General features: G+C 46.5%; 1 protein-coding gene across 7 annotated transcripts in view; it reads left to right on the top strand.

Annotated features, from left to right (window-relative positions):
- Nucleotides 1-19,189, top strand: part of EPB41 (erythrocyte membrane protein band 4.1) — a 100,488-nt gene that overhangs the window by 61,097 nt on the left and 20,202 nt on the right. For 2 of the 7 annotated variants that reach the window (XM_075722041.1, XM_075722035.1), the window contains 10 exons: nt 386-473; nt 1,053-1,205; nt 2,115-2,212; nt 2,561-2,733; nt 4,037-4,153; nt 5,472-5,600; nt 8,362-8,573; nt 10,339-10,395; nt 11,379-11,441; nt 14,328-14,507. In XM_075722041.1, the coding sequence (XP_075578156.1) occupies nt 386-473; nt 1,053-1,205; nt 2,115-2,212; nt 2,561-2,733; nt 4,037-4,153; nt 5,472-5,600; nt 8,362-8,573; nt 10,339-10,395; nt 11,379-11,441; nt 14,328-14,507 (1,270 nt within the window). The other 5 variants (XM_075722037.1, XM_075722036.1, XM_075722040.1 and 2 more) reach the window with 5 other exon arrangements.

Genomic DNA, 19,189 nt, shown 5'->3' with positions numbered 1-19,189 from the left:
GGTCTGGAGAACAGTCGCTGGGTTTGGGGCGGTCTGGAGGCAGGAGGTCTGGGAGGACAGTACCTGTCACCCTCTGCCTTCAGCTGAACTCCTGTTTCTTCCACTGACTCAAGTTTTGGACCCCGTACTGCACTTCCTCGCCGGATAGCTTGCTTTCTGTCTGGGGCCTGTACAGCTCCGCAGAAATAAGGTGCACCTGTTTTACGCGAATGTCCCAAAGCACAGATCTGTGCATTCAGAGCAATAGAGCAGTTCTTCATCTGGACACAAATTTGTGTTGGAAGTAAAAGAAAATCTAATGAGTAAATGGTTTCGTGAAGTCTGATCTGTCCCCACCTAAAAGCAACAGTTGTGGGAATACCGAGCCCTTTCTCTCTTTCCCCAGATCCATGACTCCAGCCCAAGCAGACCTGGAATTTCTTGAGAATGCAAAAAAGCTGTCTATGTATGGAGTCGACCTTCACCAAGCCAAGGTGAGGATCAGCGTGTGTGCACCTGCCTGTGGATTTTGTAATTTGGTTATTCTTCCTTTGCAGGAGCAAGTTCACCTATTTCAGGAGACTTGTTTTAAAAGAATAGGAAGTAAGCTGGCTACTGGTACAGAAACACAGACACGCAGCAGAAATGCCTCAAGCACTGTCGCAAGAGTTGAAAGAGTGATTCTTCCCGATTGCTTATTATTTATATATTACAGGAAACTTTACAAAGCTACTGATGTAGGCAGGTCCTTGCTCTGAGGAACTTAGAATAAGGCTCTGACCCTGCCAGGTGAGCTGCTCCGCTCAGAGAAACGCAGGGTAGACTCTAGACCAGCCCTTTGAGCAAACAGCGTCGCAGGAGGGATCTGCAGAAGGGAGGAGGGTGCAAGGAGAAACGTGAAGGAAAAGCAAGCCTGGCCCTCACTGCATAGGGAGCTAGAAGCTGAGGTCTGGGTGGTGGGGAGCTGGATTCCGGAGAGCCTCAGGGGAAGGCCAGAGGGGTAATTTGGAGGACAGACATCGACCTGGAATTTGTAATTCGGACACTGTTTAAGTCCTCATCTGCTTTCCCAGGACTTGGAAGGAGTGGATATCACTCTGGGAGTCTGTTCCAGTGGCCTTCTTGTTTACAAAGATAAACTGAGAATCAATCGCTTCCCTTGGCCCAAAGTCCTGAAGATTTCCTACAAACGCAGCAGCTTCTTTATTAAGATTCGGCCAGGGGAGGTACGTTCTGACTTCTTTGTGCTCGTGTCGTCTTTAATTGCCTTCTGATCATCACCAACGTGTATGCTTCGCTAAAACAAAGTGGGGGGAGGGAGCAGGCTTTTCTCTGAACGAGCATTTTACACTCTGTTGGGTTTCTGAGCTTGGCCTGGTATTAAGTTTATTCGGCTCTTCAGGTAGAGCCCGCTGACCTTGCTGAAGCTGTAAAACAGGGGGTGACAATTTGAACACCGTGTCATCCAGCACCACCTCCTGGCACTGTGTGGTATTCCCAGCATCCAGAGGAAAGCGATGGGAAGTTCACAGCTGAGAGTGGGAGAGGACTAACTCCTTTTTCGGAAACAGGGCAAGACAAAGGCTCTTTGTCTCACTTAAAGAAAAAAATTTAAAAAAAAAATTAAAAAAAATACAGAGGCATACCTTTTGACTTAGACTGCTGCAGGCAGGGGGTGGCTGCCCTCACGCTGCCTCTCGTGAACAGGGAGATCCCCGGAGCAGCCTGGCTGCTGGAAACACCGTGGGGAGAGAGGCTGCAATGGGGTTCTGCCTCTTTACTCCTCTCCTCCTTCCTCCTGCTTCAACTGCTGTGACCCAGCCTTGCAGGGAGGTCGATTTTCAACCCCCGTCCCACAGCTGGCAGCTTGCTGGGGAGGTGAATGAGTCTGAACGGCTGCAAAACCCATGGCATGCTCCTCCGCAAATCCTGGTGCATCCTGAGAGGTGCCCGGGCTTGTGGGCAAGCCCTGTCTTTTCTCGGACCCGCGCTCCTCCTGCACATCATGGAGTGGTGGAGCTGCTCTTGGGCTAGGCCAGCAGTTCGTGCTGCAGCAGAACAGGTCGATGGGCTGGGAACTGGATGCCTGCCACATTTGTTTCTTGGTATACCTAAATAACTTATATTTTCCACAGCAAGAACAGTATGAAAGTACAATTGGGTTCAAGCTACCAAGTTATCGGGCGGCGAAGAAGCTGTGGAAAGTATGTGTTGAACATCACACGTTTTTCAGGTGGGTTTTCTAAATGGTAGGCTCGCCTTGAATAACAGATGCTTCAGATTAGCTGCTGAAAATGAGCACTCCTTCAGTGTTCCTTGGTGTTTCACCAAAATTGGAGTGAAACGGTTGCAGAGACATTAAGCATTTACATTGCAACAAATTTCTAGGCAGCTTCCGCTTCATAAGATACATAAGGCAGAGGTCTTCTAGCTTATGTAGATGTGGGGCGTATTGCTAGTGTATGTTGTTTTGTTAATCAAGCGTGTGCAGAGACTTCTTTAATTTGTATTTTAATTTCTCTTTACCTGCCGCTTCCTAGATCTGGAGGTATGATTTTTAAATCGTGCGTGTGGTTTTCAGGCTGACTTCCACCGAGGCCATCCCAAAGAGCAGGTTCCTGGCGCTGGGCTCCAAGTTCCGCTACAGCGGCCGGACGCAGGCGCAGACGAGGCAGGCGAGTGCCTTGATCGACCGACCCGCTCCCCAGTTCGAGCGCACGGCAAGTAAGCGAGCCTCCAGGAGCCTCGATGGAGGTGAGTGTCTGGTGCCCCTTCCCTCTCCTTGGCTGGATTCAGTAGGATGCTGAAATACTCCTTAAATACCACCTAAATTCCCTGCTTAAAAAAAAAAACAAAGCATTACTTCTCAGTTTAATACAAGACCTGGATATAAAATGCAAACTGATAGTAGTACTCGCAAGAACTGACTGACAAAAAAGGGTGTGGGTGGGTGCTGAAGGCTTACGGCAAAGTTCTGGCTGTAAAGATATTTCCTCATTGAATCTCAACGTGTTTTCCTTTTAGCAAATCAGGAATTAAGCTATTGTAGGACTTGTTTTGTTTAACGTAGCTTCATAAATTACATAGTTCTCCTTGAGGGGGGAGATTTTTTGCCACAACTGTTTGAAACCTTTTCAGCGTCTGTTAAAGTGATGCTAATGTTGAAGTTTGTGGCACATCGATCAGCTGGGCTTGTCCCTGACATTTTTAAAAGAGCCGGATAGCAGCAGGCTAGGAGAGGTGAGGCATGGAAGGGGGAGTGCCGAAGTTTGCTCCCCTTGATCTGGATCATGGCGTGCTTGTAAAGTTAGGATCCAGGGCTGAGGGGAGCATCCCTTTGCACCAAGAGGATCCAGGAAAGGGGGAGCATCCCTTTGCACCAAGAGGATCCAGGAAAAGGGGAGCATCTCTTTGCACCAAGAGGATCCAGGAAAAGGGGAATATCCCTTTGCACCAAGAGGATCCAGGAAAGGGGGAGCATCCCTTTGCACCAAGAGGATCCAGGAAAGGGGGAGCATCCCTTTGCACCAAGAGGATCCAGGAAAAGGGGAGCATCCCTTTGCCCCAAGGGCACCTGATGGAGCAAGAACAGCGTTGCTTTGAGCCCTGAGGTTGTGCTGCAACCCGGGAGGGAGCAGGGCTGCCCCAGTGCCCCGTGGCCAGCAGCAGCCGGGCTGCCTCTGCTCCTGGCATGGGTTTAGTGATGCCCCGAGCCTGGGCTTCATGCCTCAGAGCCGGGAGGGAAAGAGCTGCTTGGTTTTAGCTGCGTACCACAGCAAAGCAAAATGCCTGCTTGCCTGCAGTCCGGGCGTGCGAGGTTACCCGGCCACAATGCACGGAGGCGAGGGGACCGGCGCTGTTGGCTGCCCCTTGGCAGTGCCCTGTAGGCCATTACGACCCCAGATGAGTAGAGAAATCCCCGCTGCAATCCTGCACCCAAATGTCAGAGCTTGGAAAAGAGCAGCCTGTGAATGTAACGCTTCTGTCCCCGTTGAAGTCTTCAGCCTTTTTCCATCTGCTGTGTGGGCAGTCGTTAACATGTGCCCCGTTTCTTCAGCTAAACGTGCGACTCAAAAAGTTGAGTTCAGAGCCATAGAGGAAGAGAAGCAGGAGGAGGTGGTGGTGGTTGAGGTTCCCGAACCAAAACCAGCGGATCAGATCCGAGAGAAGCCAGGTATAGCTGTGGTGGTGGCTACAACTCTTCTGCAGCGCCTTTCCTATCCTTTACATGCTTGTTCCTGACAACTCAAAGTTTCACCAAATCTGGCGGCTTTCTTTTTCGTTTCTTTGCAAGAAGAGTTTCGCAGTCAGAGGACAGACAGCCCGGCAGAGCCCCAGCTCTGGGAGACTCGCTAAATTTCCACCTTGCACCTTGTTAGACTGTAATTCTTGTGGGGAGGTGGGGAAAAAGTTTAGGAAGTGCTGGCACTTGAGAACTGTCTCCTTAACAAATTTGGGTGTTTTTGTAAATGTGGATTAGAAAACTTTAAAGTTTGATCTTGAAACTTCTTGTAAAGCTTCTGAAATTCTCCATCCCAGGACCTGCTTGCCATTTTTTAAGCATATTCTGGGTTTTTTTGGTGGTTTGAGAAATGCCGCCCATTTTGCTACATGGAGCTTATATTTCTCTTAAGATAAGTACTGTTAATAAATACTAACGCCCTTAAGGGGTGTGGAGGTGCAACAGCATATGTGAATACTAATAAGCATATCGCAGCAGTGGTGGTGTCAAATATTTGCAGTCTTCATCACTTAAATAGCGAATGCCTGTGGTGCGTTAGGGCTGAGGATAATTCGTATGCAAGCGTGTTGTGTACTGCTCCGCTTCCCTTCTTCCACCCTGGTTTTTTCACAGCGTGCTGATGACATCACTGTTTTTCTGGTATGAAATCTAGAGCAAGCTTTCATAAAGTAATGTGGCAGATTGCCTCCTCACCACGCTCTCGCCTTGAATTCTCACCAGTCAGCATCGCCTGGCAGGTGGAGAATTAACAGTTAAGACACCAGGATAGATGGCTGCATCTTCTTAGTTTTTAGATTTGAAGTTGATCACTCAAGTACATTTAATTAAAGCTGCTAGTTTTTATATAGGTTTTTACCTAGAGGAGCCTGGGTGTGTTTTTCCCGGATGTCGCCAGCCAGCACCTGCATCTCCCCAGACTTTGCAGGCAGACCCCATCCCGGTACCGCGCTCGAGAGCCGTTCGCGTGTCCCCGTGTACCCCTGCCTGCGCAAGAAGCCCGCAGACCTTATTTGTGTTGGTTTTTCCCCTCTCATCCAATACACCGTTGGGCCTGGCAGCACTAGAAAGACTGACATGCAATTGCGTGGTGAAAAATTGCTATTAAGCTGCCTGGTTTAAAAACCTTCTGCTGTTCTCAGCCGCTGCCTTGGAGAGGGGTCTCCTCTCACTCTTTCCTCTGCTGCGGCAACCGCTGTGTGTCCGCGCGGTTCTCCGACCACTCTGTTAACCCATGCAAACCTCTTTCTAGCCAAACGTGCTCTTGAAACTTTTGAAATGAAACCCATTGCAGAGGAGGAAGAGGAGGAGGAGAAGGTAGAGGTGGTTAAGGTTCCCGTTGCCGAGCCAAAGCTACCGAAGCCGTTGCAGACATGGTCAGGTACAGCCGCAGCGGCGTTTGGCGTAGGCGCGGCTCCCACGGCCGCCTGTGCCGTGTCCTGCTGGATTGAAGTGATGCAGTGCTGTAGGACAGAGGTTGCATCGTTTGCAGTGGTGCCCGTTGCCATTAAAATCACACTCGGCTTTGCAAGTGTGCTGTAACACGTGAGCGCTGCTTTATCGGGGTGAGACGAGGCGGTGCCGTGCCGTGGCTTGGCTGCGTGCCTGCGTGTTGAGGTGAAGTGTGCGATGCCCTTTAACGCTCCTCTGTTACTCTCCCTTCTTGCAAGGTTCGTTCCCCTGAGCTGTGGGAACGTGCGGTGCCTGAAAATCAGGTCGTGTGCTCCGGGACTGCTGGAGGTCACCTACATTCTGCTTTTTTTCTTCGCTAGGGAGCCAGCTTCTTCCCTAGTTGGTTTTTTTTTTTTTTTTTTTCAGAGCAACTTCACTGCTGCAGACAGGTCCACCCCAATCATAATTAGAAGCAGAGTTGGTTAGTCACTGCCGGGAGGGGAGATTGAAGCCGTGGAGGGAGGTGTCTGGGAACTTCACCCATTTTCTTGACTATTATAAAAACCACTAAAGCAGCCCCTGCGCTTAGACTCGAGGATATTCCACGGGATGGGCTGCAGCAGAGCAGACAGTGGCCAGTGTCAGACCCGAGCACGTCCTGCTGCAGCTGCCCCTTCTTCTCATGCACCTCCTGCACGTTTTCCTCCTCTTGACACTTTTGTTCCCAGTAGGGACTGTTTTCTTGGCCAGAGTGATGATGATTGGTATTTTAAATCTCATATTTTGGAGCAGCACTTTTTACTGTCTTTAAATTGTCATGTGTCAAAATAGCCAAAGGTAGTTAATCAAGAAAATGTAACTAAAATAAAGCAGTTCTGGACAGCCCAGAACTTATTGTTGAATGGCAAAGCAAAAGCTTGGTATCTGTTGTTATTTTTCCTGCACGTCTTGATGCTCTGAATAACTGTTGGAGAATCAGGAGGTGGCCGTGCAGATTTACTGATGGCAGTATTTCATTTGCTACTTGATCTTCAAGGTGGCATTTTAACACCTGCATAACTTTTTTAGCCAAACGTGCTCTTGTCAGTGTTGAGATAAGCCCAACTGAAGAGGAGGAGGAGGAGGAGGAGGAGGAGGAAGAAAAAATGGTGGTGATGAGCGAACTAGAGCCGGTCCTGAAGGAGCCAGGTACCACCGCAACAGCTTTTCACACCTGGCATCCTCCTAATCCCGACTGTCCCTGCCATCTCACCGTCCCTCCATACAACTCCCCGGCAGCTGTCACCGCTTCCGTGGCATAAATAACACCGGGACACGGCACCGGTTGTCCTTCCGAAAGGATAACACGACGTCTGGCTCACAGAAATGAACTGCCGTGCAGAAGAGGGGGGAGATAACGGAGATGGCAGTGGTGGTTTGGGGTCTTAGTGTGGATTTTCAGCAAGACGTGGCATTGAGGAGTTTGTCTTTAAAGTGTAATTTCAGTCTCTGAAAAATCAGGTTCTTTGTTGCCCCTCCGCCTTGTATGTTTTTGGCCACATGGATACTTTATTCTGTACACGTTTTATACACACAGATGAGATGCAGTTATCTTGTCAGTGAAACAGGAATTCTTACTAAGGAGTTACTTAAAATGACAATTTCTTTTTTAACGCCAAATTTTCTGGTGTCTGACTAGCTGGATGGACACTAGTGACCTAGTGTTGGCTGGGGTAGGTTACACAGCGTGACCCTTGCTGCATAAACTGTGGCTTTAGGAATATGAGACTACGTCGAAGAAATTATTTCAGGTGACTAGGTGTATTTTTAGTGGAACGGCCATAAAAACCAAAATCAGGAGAACTAAATAGCTTATTGCGTCTATAGGTACGCACAGTGAATTAATTGGGGCTTGCTTTGTTGCACAGTATTGGCTTGAATATTTTGGAGGTATCAGGCTTTTCAGGGATCAGGAACTGTCTGGGAAATTGGGAATGGAAGGAAAGAGTAGGCAGTTGATTTTGTGTGGACCTAGTGCTTGTATTTAAGACTGTCATCCTTCTCTGGAAAGATGGTTTTTTTGGCAGCATGCTCTTCATTTCTGCGCTGTCACTGATCTGGAGATGCTGGTGATGCTCTTGCAGCGGTGCCTTGGCTGCAGCAGAGATACCCATCGCGGACACGCAGCCTCAGCCCGCTTTGAAACCCGCCTGGAACTTGCTGTAAAGTTTTATAGAGCAATGCTTGTTGATTTCTTTTTTTTTTTTTTTTTTTTTGTCTGAATTGCTGAAAAGATTGGGGAGACGGGGGAAAGCCTGTGTTGCCCTTCCAGAAACCATCCGTTTCTGGTTGAGGAGATGCCAATGAGTCCAGAACTCCCCACAGCTCTAAGTGTTTCTATTTTAATGGCTGCATTGAGATGGACTTCTGCGTCTGTTGCGTGTGAAGGACCCAGAAATCGATGGCAGTGTCAAAAATAGATTCACCTTCCTGGTGTGGCTTCTCTGCAGAGTGCAAGCTTGCTTTTTGTAAACCATCTGTTGTGGGGTTTTATTTTATTTTATTTAAGCCATAAGGAAAATAATCACAACTTTCCTGTACTAAATGCACAAGCTGCTTTGCTCAACATCTTTATTTCTTTTCCCTTTTTTCCCCTCCTCCTCCTCCCTTTCTTTTTAAACGACAGCACTGTAATTTGGAAAGACTGCCTGGCGCTTTAGAAACGCTGCCTGCTCTGAGCCTTGTCCCTGTGTGTCTCTTCCCCATCGCAGCAGCGGCCGTGATAACCCCCGAGAGGAGTCCCCGTCCCACCTCTGCCCCAGCCATCGCCGAGAGGCACGCTGCAGAACCAGCCCCAGCTAAGCCCGACACGAAGGACGTGGCCGCTGCCCCTAAAATAGAAAAAGAAGCAGCGAAACCCGATGTGAGGCGTGAAGAGATCCCGCCGGAGAAAGCCAAGCTGGAGCCAGCCGATGCATCAAAGGTATGTCAGACCAGAGTCTCTTCGGAGCATTGGCTCTAGCAGCCGCCCCAGAGCGTCAGCTCCGGGCACCTTCCCCTCCTGGGCAGCGAGGTTTATTCCTCCCGAGGTTTATTTATCCCACTCCCAGGCATCGGGTGGGAGTGAGGTGCGGGGGTCGGGGTCCCGGGGAAATCCCAGCCCTCGCCCTCCGGGTGCGAGGAAGGAGGAGGTCCAGGGCAGCTGGGTTTTGGTGGTTGCAGTCAAACTAAACGCAACTTCCTGATACATGGTTAAAAAAGCTGGCAAGCATTGCACAGAAGTTCATGGTAATTGAATTTAGAGCTCAGCCATTGCTAAGCTGTCTCTGCTGATTCCTGGTACGGCAGCAGGAGCGATTCCAGTGAAATCAGTGATATGGATCTGGTCCAGCATCTGCATGCAAATGTTTTTTACATTGATAGGCTTTCTCTGGGAGAGCTGTTAATATGTTTCTGCAAACTGGACTAAAACTTTAGTTGTGAATGGCACTGTTGAGACCTTGTGGGGTTTATTGTTTAAATGAAATTTTTTGAAACATTATTTGAGCTTTTTACAAATGTCTGAGACCTCCGCTGGTGTTGATCTGTGTGTATTGTTCTTGTACGTGAAAATAATGTGAAAAATGATTGTTCATATTACAGTGTCCTTAATATTTTGCACATCTTATTGACTGAAACCTTCCAGTGTTGCAGCAGAGGTGTATGCCTCGAGATACAATTTTCGCATGACTCCGAATATTTAGCTGTTCTCAGCATTACACATTTTCGCTCTAACGTATCACGCAGCGGGTCTTGTATGACATACTCCGGGGGAGATCGCTATTAATTAAGGTTGGGAGATGGAGGTGAAGAAAGGATGGTTGCTGTGTGACCTGCAATTTTTAAATGAAAATGCTGAAGAGATCTTCAGGAAGGCACTTTGGAGCGTGCATCGTGGCCCAGAGTTCCTGCAGTGCTCTTCCTGCACGGCTGCTCGCCCTCCCTAGCATTAAACTGAGAACAAGTAAATTTTATTCATCCCATCTCACTTATTACAGGGTTTTTTCCTAAATGCTTAAACACTGGATTTTTCTTTTTCTTTAAATGTAGATGTGGGAGGAAATTGTGGATTTGAACGTGCCAAATTTACCGTTTCTCAAATGTAGCTGCATCACTTCTTTTAACACCCACCGATGCTTTTGCCTTTAGAGTATTTGGCAATCCAGTTTCCCTCAAATACTTTCCTTAAAGTGTTAAGACAATCTTGGCTCTCTGCTCACGGACAGTAACAAACTTAACTTGTGATGTTAGGTTTCATTTTATAGATAGGTCTCTTCTCACTGACTCTGTGAACATAATACCTGTGCATAACAAATAATTTTCTGGTTTTGAGGCGGTCTCTGTTAATTTGAGCATGTTGCTTTTGGGAAGGATTTCACTGGGAGATTCAGCTGCAAATGAAATGTGAAAACATTGCCTGGCAAAGCTAACGCAAGTGGGAAGCCCTTCTTCGGAAGCACTAGAGAGCACTGGTTTCAAATGCAAATAATTCTCAAGCTGGAGGAATTATTGTAAACGTGCTGTGAGCTAACAGACTGCCAGAGAGCTGCGGTGTCATTAACTCTTTCCGGAGGACTGCATGTTGGTTTTTGCATGTTCGCCCAGCATTTCAAAACCAACTTTATGCAGCTGTGTTTTGAAACTAAATGGTCTCTTGGAACAAGTCTACTAACAAGAAATGTTTTTACCAATTTATTTCTTAAATGTAGGTGAGGAAAACGCACATTGAGGTCACAGTACCCACCACGAATGGTGACCAGCCCCAGGTTTGTGCTAATAATTCAGCTAGGTTGCTCACGTTTTTTGTAAGGTTATACAGTGAGGTTCAACATAGTTAAATGAACCAACACTGTTTTTTTTTTTTTTTATCACTGCCCAACAGCAGCAGCCTGCAGAAAAAGAGGAAGAACTGATAAGAATGAGGAAGGTTAGCCATTTTACGCTCTCACCAAACAAATTTGCCATATCATTCATGCATCTGCAACCTGTTTAAAAAGACAGTCCTCCAATTTCTTTATGTGCTGTGGGTTGGGTTTTTGTTGGTTTGTTTGGTTTTTTTTTTTAAACTGCAACTATCAAATACCTGATTTTAAAATTAATAGCTTTTTGTCCCATAGACAGTCTGATTGCTAAAATTATGCATGTGAAAGTTTGAGAGAAACATACTTGGTTTGATTTATGAAATTTATCTTTGTAACAAATGTAGTTAGAAACCAAAGAAAACTGTATAGTGTGCATTCCAGGAAATGCGGGGAAAAAAAAAAGTATAATGCTTTTTTGGTATTGATTAAGTAATAGGAGACATATCCAAGATGGGGAAGGTGGTTAAGACATAGTTCCTGTGCGCCTTGAGACCTTGTAAAAGTTACACCAGGCCGCAGGTGTGCCTCACTAGCAGGAATATGAACTTCGTGCAAGGCTTCCACAGAAAACCAGTAAACTGTCTCTTTGTGGCGAGCACTAAAGCAAGGCAACAGCCGCTGAAGCCCTGGGAGCTGTCTCTTTAAAGGACTCATTGCATTTCCCCATTCTCCATGAGCAAGAACCCCCACTTCCCGGTGGTGGCCCCTCGCCGGCGTCCTGCGGCTGGGTCCCCACCCCACGCTGGCACAGCGCTGCGCTCCCAACGTTCAGTTAACTTTTTTAATTTGCCAATTTGTCGATCCCGCAAGAACAACATTTTAATTTTTTGTGCTTTTCTTTTTTCTTTTTTTTTTTTTTGTTTCCCCCTTTTCTTTCATTTTCACAGAAAAGATCAAAGAGGCTAGATGGTGAAAACATTTATATCAGGCATAGCAATTTAATGTTGGAGGTTTGTATGAACTTGAAGCTTTTTTCAGTTGCGTTTGCCTAGATCTTCTGCATCTGCGCTGAACTGTTTTCTTCCTCTTCTGCCACTGCCTTTGTTTTGCATGCTGTTGCATGAAAGACCTTTTTTTTTTGGTTTTTTTTTTTTTAGAAACGCTTTTGCATGGTGACAGTAAACATGACAATGTGCAGGCATTCTTCCTTCTACCTCTTCTGACTTTCATTCTCTCATACTTACCCAAAATATATGATTGGCAGAGCTCAGGTCTGCTCTTGGACCCGCTGGGTGCTCACAGCAACATGCATCGTGGCGGGGGGGCTCATTTACAAGTTTTTCCTTGCTTGAAATAAATTATTTTCCTGGGGGAAAAGACAGTCTATGAAAATGCAAAAACGAGGATAAGGTACAGGTGAAATTGTCACCTCCATGGCATTCGGGCCACCGCGATGCCCACGTTGCTTCACACAGGAGCGAGTCCTCCTTCCGGGCGTTGCTGCCAACGTTGCAGCGATGCTTGCAACATTGCAACCCTTCTCCCGCTGCTCGCTTGCCTTGCAGCATCTTTAATGCTCCCCTGGGCCCCATCCTGCACCGGCACCAGGTCCCCTTGGAGCTGCTGCGGGGGTTGATGGCCAGGGGTGGCTCACGAGCGGGTGAGAAGCCGTTTCGTCCCTCCACGCACAGTCTTCCCTTTGCCTTTGGGAGCCCCTTACACTTGGTTTTGCCCAAGCGCGGTCTCAGAACAGACCACGCCAATCATATATTTTTTTTTTTTTTAAATACACTGTGTTATGGAAGACGTTTTGTGGCTTCTGATACTCTGTGTTATGTGTTTCTACTCAAAATTGCAGCACCAGCAGCTGGTAGGGTTTCCCTGTTGGTATCTCTTGCAAGTGAAATGTACTAACTGCCTTCTCCTAATCTCAATTTTAAAAGTTTTGCAGCTTTTGGGTGGTTTTTTTTAATATTTTTTTTTTTTGACTGCTACAACTTAGCTTTCGGCCACGAGTGAAGGGTGTGCAACACGACGGGCAGGGTTCAGCCGCCGCTGGAGCACTGTGAAGACTGTGCCTGTCGCTTTCTTTCGCCCAACTCAAGCATCTCCATCTCCCCAACCCCAAGCAGAGCTTGTTCATTGCTTCTAAACCCCTTTTTCCTATTAGTGCAATACTTGGCTCTGGCACCCAGCCCCTTTTCCAGGCCATTCCCTTTCTGCTGCCCTCCCCACCAGTTCTGTTGCAGGTGCTCCAGCCCTCCCCTAGAAAAGGGCTGACCCCAGCAGCTCATCCCCTTTATTCCTTTTTTTTTTTTTTTTTTTTAATCCATGCATTTGGCAGATCAGATGTTTTTCCAGCAGACCTCATACTCCCGAAGCTGCCGCTTGATTTTATTGAAAGCCTTTTATCGCTCTGTGCTCGATAACCCGCGCTCCGTGTTCTTACAAAAAGGGCAGAACAGGAGGAAAAGCATTAACGCTTAGCGAGCTTGGTCCTCCAGATGCTTTCAAGACGCGTTGTGGCTCCACGTAGCTCCTCATGGCTTTAGCTTCTCTGCAAACCCTCCCAGGACCAGCTCCTGCGCGGTGGTGGGTAGCCAAGGTGGTCTTTCTCTCTTCTCTAAGCCAGGAGCAGCTGTAGGGCTCCTGGACCCGGGCAGGGCTTTACCCTGGAGTCCTCAGCAGACTTATTTGTGCTTTTTTTTTTTTTTTTTTTTTTTCCCTAACTAGCAGGCACTTGCCTTGTGCTTTCATCCAGGACAGATGCCAAAAGTGTTTTTCCCCCAGAACCGTGCCAAAAAGAGCAGTTAATTGTTAATGAGGCATTGGGGCTATAGCCCTGTGGAAGGAGGGCGGTGTGTCCTGGGTAGGCTGCAGGGATGCAGATATTTGGGGGGGGACCCTCCTTTAGGGATCTCCCATCTTCTAAAGCCAGTGAGCCGAGTACCAACTAAAAGCACAAAAAGAGTGAAGTTCCCCAGTGATGCTTTTACTGACCTCAGTTTCCCCCTTTCTAATGAGTGAGGCTTGCTGCTTTTTGGCACTGTCCAGAAGAGTTGTCGTTTGGCTCATGCCTATTTTATGCAAAAGCTTTGTTTTCAACAAACTCTGGTTTGCTTGCAAGGAAAAGCTATTTCTAACCAAGTTGAAAAGAGCTGACTTGCCTTGAAGTCTGTGCATTTATGCTGTAAACTGGCATCACGGAGTAGGAATCTGGCTTTTTCCAGATGAAGTATTTTAGCAGGAGTTTCTTGATTGATCTGGCATAAAATAAATTCTCAGTTTGATTTTTAAAGGGCTGTCATCTCATCTTCGCTTCAGGAGTCTAAAACCTCCTGTGGTACCTCCTGGACGGATGAGATGAGACGGGGGGAAAAAAGTAATGGGGGTATTCTGGGACCAAAGATAATTCCTGGTAGGATGAAAGAGCAATAGGTATGAAGAGAATAAATAAAATTGGGAAAACATTTTCTTAAACATTAACTGCATTTATTCCCATGAATGTTCAGGCTAGCAGAGGGAAAAGAAAGCAAACCCACCCAATTTAAAGGCATTAAATTAATTAACCCAAGCAAACATACTATTGCAATTTAAAAAAATCCCATATGGGGAAAACCTGTGATTACGCCTCAGCTGTCATCTGTGTAGCTTGAGATGAACCGATGGCACGTCCTGCTCCTGGAGGAGACCCCATTCCGTGCCGATTGCAGTTTATCCCAATTAATAGAAGAGGAAAGAGGAGAGAGGATGTTCCCTTTGTGTGTTTGCAGTGTGAGCGCAATTGATGGAAGTCGGCAACAACTCTGCTGAGCGCAGCTTTGCTATGCGGCAGCCTAGGCAATCGCAGGCGTCATCTCCGTGCCTCTTCATTTATCCTGTCCTTTTACTAATAGGATCTAGATAAGACCCAAGAAGAAATCAAGAAGCATCACGCCAACATCAGTGAGTTGAAGAAGAACTTTATGGAGTCCGTCCCAGAGCCTCGGCCGAGTGAATGGGACAAACGCTTGTCCACTCACTCCCCTTTCCGAACCCTCAACGTCAACGGGCAGATTCCCACGGGAGCGGATGGAGTGAGTACCTCGGCGGCACGTGGGCATTAGTGCACTGCACAGTAGTGTGCAACTTCCGAGGGACAGCCTAGGATTGAGCCTCACCTCCCCTTAGTTTTTGGTTATATTGAATTTTAATAGTTAATATTGACTTTTAACATGTATAACGGTCTCTGAGAGAATTGATGCTTTAAGTCGTAGTATCATAAAAATGTGATTGTTTTTTTTTTATTTTTTTTTATTTTTTTGGTAGAAAAGAATGTAGGAATTCTTCACCTGGTTTTGGTGCCACTTTTCCTAGCGTTGCTGTTATCCATGATGCTAGGGTATACTTCACATGGCTGTTTTGGGGACTGGCTTATTCCTGGTGCCAGGGAATGCGTCTCACCAAAATGTGGGGAAAAAAACCCCACCAAAGCCCAAACACCTAAATTAAAGGGAATTATTACTTCAGAGATAATATTGCAGATAACCCAGTGGAGAAGCACTAGGATGGTATCAGTTTTCAAAAGTCACTTTATTCTCCAGTTAATCCCGGATGTCACTGGGTTTAGTCTTGCGTTAGGATCTGCAGGTGCTGATCTGCTGTGGAGGCTTCAAGAAGACTCCTCAGGTGGCTACAGCAGGGCTGTTCATACGTGATGGAAATCTTTCTCCTTACAGGAACAGTATCTGTGTGTTAGTAGCCATACACATTCACAGCCTCCCTGCTAATGTCCTTAAAAAGGTAATTTTCCAAAGAAACCAAGTTGGAGCAGCAGAGTTCTGTCTGCCAACTAGTTTCTTCTTGGATAACAGACAGCTTCTCTGCTTAATGTTGGTGTTACCTGGCTCAGATTTGAAGCTTGTGAGTAAAACTGTAGGTAGACCCCGTGGTAATAAGTCTCTTAAATAATAAATGTGATTTTTCATTACAACTGAAAAATTGCATCCTGGCTGCAGTGGCAGCAGTCACAGAGTCTCTCCTGGTTTAAGCTTAGCTTCTCCCCTTCCTGCCCACAGCGCTGCAGATAAGCTTCCATTTCATCTTCAAACCATTGCAAGGGAGATAACTTTTTAAACAGAAATGATCTTGCAGTGGAGGGAGGGTTATCGGAACAGGTACAAGGGGTTTTAGCAGCCAGGTTTACTACAGGTTCCTCAAAGCACAGAGAGAAGCCATGCCAATTCCCCGTTAGAAAAACAACCCCCCCAAAATTAACTAATTGGGGTTAATCGTTGTCCTTGGAATTACCCTGTTTAACATGTGGATGGACTTTCCTCTTTGGTTGCTAAGTCTCAGTGTAAATGCTGCAGGAATTTGGGCAGTAGAGCGATGCAGAGCTCTGCCCACGGTGCCACGTGGTTTATGGATGTGCGGGTGGGACAGAGCAGGGGCTCTCAAGCTCCGCAGCTACAGTTCAGGAATGATATTCTTGGTTATTATGAAGAATTTCTTGCATGGTGACTGCATGTGAGGTCTTGGGGGGCTGCTGTTCACGATAGCTGGATGGTGCGGGCTTTCCCCATCTAAGGCTGCAGTGGTCTGCAGCGATGCAAGGATTGGTGTCAGCCCTGGATTTGCATTTCTGGAAATTCCCACTTAATCTGATCCTCTCTGAAGTGGTCTTGCTCTGAGGTAGACACGTTCTGCTGTGAACTTCCAGAAATGCGTCTTGGCCAGGCACCTTCCGGGGAGGGTGTTTTCCTTCACCTGCACGTGTTTAAGATGGTAAATCATGATGCAAAGCAATCCTGTTTCTCCTGTTCATGGTGGTATCTTCACCCTGCTGTAGTGGCCAAAGGGTATTCTGCTAGGGGCTGCTTTTCTGCTGTTCCTATATGTTTTATTGCAAGAAAACTGAACCTTAACACGCTTTGTGTGTCCAGGTCAAGAAAGTCACTGTCCTATCTTCTGAGAGACAGGTTGGTGGGCTTGAGGTAAAGCTGCTGTTCTGATATGTGCTTCTGAACCAGACTTTTGCTATTGCAATGGCACCAAGCAAAAACTCAACAGCAGCTGCTGGATAACATTTTTTCTTTTGGCTACATGAAGTAGTTTCATAACTCACACCGAGAGGACTTTTGCACTGCTGCAGCTTTTGCAGCTTTCGATTTTGCTTATTTTGGTGCATGGCTGGTTCGAAAAAGCTGCATGAAAAATAAAACCGTGTATTCGGAGAGAAAAGCAATTATGAAAGTTTAACTGTACCCTGTTCTTTTTATGTTGTCTTTCTTTCCGTTTTTTTGTTTTAATGATCATGTTACTCTTGCATTTTATATTTTCTTTTGCTGCCCAGTCTCCCAGCTACTTTCTCCCCAATACTCATCACTTAGGGGTGTGCAAAGAACCAGTCCCAAAATACCGCACTGATCAAAGGAGGCTAGCTCAACTGAGAGAGCTTAGAGCCAAGTTTTTCCTCTCCTAGGTGCACTTGGGTTTGACCAGGTCTGGCAAACTAAAGGGATGGAGAGTTACTGAACAGCAACGTTTCCCACAATCTTTTCGTTCTTCAACGAAAGCGCTGGAGCCCTTGCATGATCTTACGTGATGATTTGGTCATTCTGGTTTTTTACATTCTTTAGACTCCAGAAACAAAAGTGCTAAAATGCGGAGCGAAGTTTAAGGAGTTTGCAACACTCCTACTGCCATCCTGCCTGTTCCATGCTAGGGATTTCTAAGATGTAACAATTTTTCACTTGTTCCAGTAGAATTTTCAAAACAATTGAAATTTTGATACTGTTGTGAGAACTTTGAAAAAGCATTTTTTATCTGCACTGCAGTTGGATGTTCAACAATATTTAACAAATGCTATTTTTTAAGAGCACTGTAGAATAGGAAACTGTCAGAGGCCACATTTTGTACTACGCCATTTCTATTCCTAATGCCTCAAACGTTTTTTCTCAACCATTCCAATTGCAAAACACTTCAGTAGGTTTTGAGCATACGCTTTTCTGGGAGGGCAGGCGCGCAAAACACGCGTGGTCATGATCCAGAGGTTTGTGACAAAACGTGCATGATCCTGATCCAGATGTTCATGAGCTCTGCAGAGAGGACTGGATTTTGTAGCTCGAGGGCTGGTGTGACCCAAGCCACCAGTGGCTCTGCTCTCCAGGGCAGTTTATTTTTACATTGAGAGGAAGGCTGTCCTAATGCTTTGCACACCTCCAAGTTATCATTTTGGGCATTTTCCATCTGTCATTTTTGTTCATCTCTCTCTGTCTTTCTTGATCTTCTACCACGAAAGCAGACACAGGAACGTCCTCTGTTAGTACAGGATGAAGACAAACTAAAAAAGCAGGAGGTACCTACTGAGACAGCCTTTCCCCAGCAAGCAAGTGAAGAAACTCTTCCAAAGGTTTCTATTCCAATTCCTGAAGAGCAGAAATCACTCAAAAAGTGTCGGCTGTACTCTAGCATTTTTCCTTCTCCACGTATTCCCTTTATGATGTCCTTTCTCCTGGTCATAGCACTGACTGTTTGGTGGCTGCTCTTTCTCTGAGTGGCAACAGGGTCATGTTGAAACCTCAAGACCAAAGCTCCTGAATTTCTTGGCCGTAGCCTCTGCTGCATCTTCCTTGTCCTGGTCTTCCCTGTCTCCGTAGTTCGCTGTCCCAGGGAGGGGACACCCTGCGACCGTCGTGTTAATCCCGCTGTGTGTTGTTGTGTAGCTGTGATCCGGGACCTGGCAGGAGTGGTCATGGATTGCCAGGTCCATTCTGAAGTTCCCTGGTGTGCAAAAGCAAATCCTCTGAACCGTGCTCCTGATTGCTGTAAGAGGGCAGACGGGGAGTGTAAATAAGTGGGAGGAGACGTTTGCTTCTTCAGCCCCTGTAGGCTTCACATAGGAATTGCCGAAGACTTGCTTTTAAGCTTGTTGTTTTAAATGTAAGATGTTCACAAGCTGAAGAACATTTGATGCTGATCCAACAGAGGCTTTACAGCAATCTGCTGAATCTGATCCATAACCACTCCTTTTCTAGGAAACTAAGATTGGCATTTAAATAAAAAGTGTTGATTAGCGCTGCTGTTAGTATTAACTTAGAGGCAGGGACGGGCAACTTCAATTTTCCCAGTGGGGGAAGCCTTTTGCAAAGCATCACAGCTTCCCTCTCGCAGCTCTATTCTCATTTCCAAGAAAATACATCGTGTTATAGGAGAAAACTCATCGCAAGGAAATATTTATTGTAAACATAGATTAATAATTTTTCTGAATCTGGTGGTCTTGGTGCACTTCGGATGTGGGTTTTTGTAATTTGTGTTGAACTAACTGACGCATGTTTGCTTAGGTCACAGGAATGGAGTACACTGCTGTTAGGTACATCTCCTATGTTAGCATGTTGACTCTACCACATCAGGACACACTTCTAATGTTAAAGCCATCGATTGTTTTGACTTCTCTAACAAAACCGTTGCATGCCGCGTGTTGTTTATTGCCTACAAATGTAACTGTCTGGGTGATGCTCACGTTTATCCGAGTTACCCTGGTTGAGCTGTGCAGGCTCCAAGATGAGTCGCCCAGCTGAGCTGAGCAGAACTGGTTTGTGAGCTGGAGGGAAGATGGGACTTTGGGTCTACGGGGTTTCTTTTCTGTATATAGTAATTATGGGACTGAGCTGAGCCAACCGCTTTTCCTTTTGGTAGTAATCTGCTTTCTGTTGTTTTCTCCGGAGGATTGGTGTGGACACAATTGCTTCCGAGAACAGCCACCAGTGCCATCAGT

Source organism: Pelecanus crispus, chromosome 16 (assembly GCF_030463565.1).
Source record: "Pelecanus crispus isolate bPelCri1 chromosome 16, bPelCri1.pri, whole genome shotgun sequence".
Taxonomy (NCBI): domain Eukaryota; kingdom Metazoa; phylum Chordata; class Aves; order Pelecaniformes; family Pelecanidae; genus Pelecanus; species Pelecanus crispus.
Note: the sequence above shows the minus strand (reverse complement) of the source record. Positions and strands in the feature narration are given on the sequence as shown.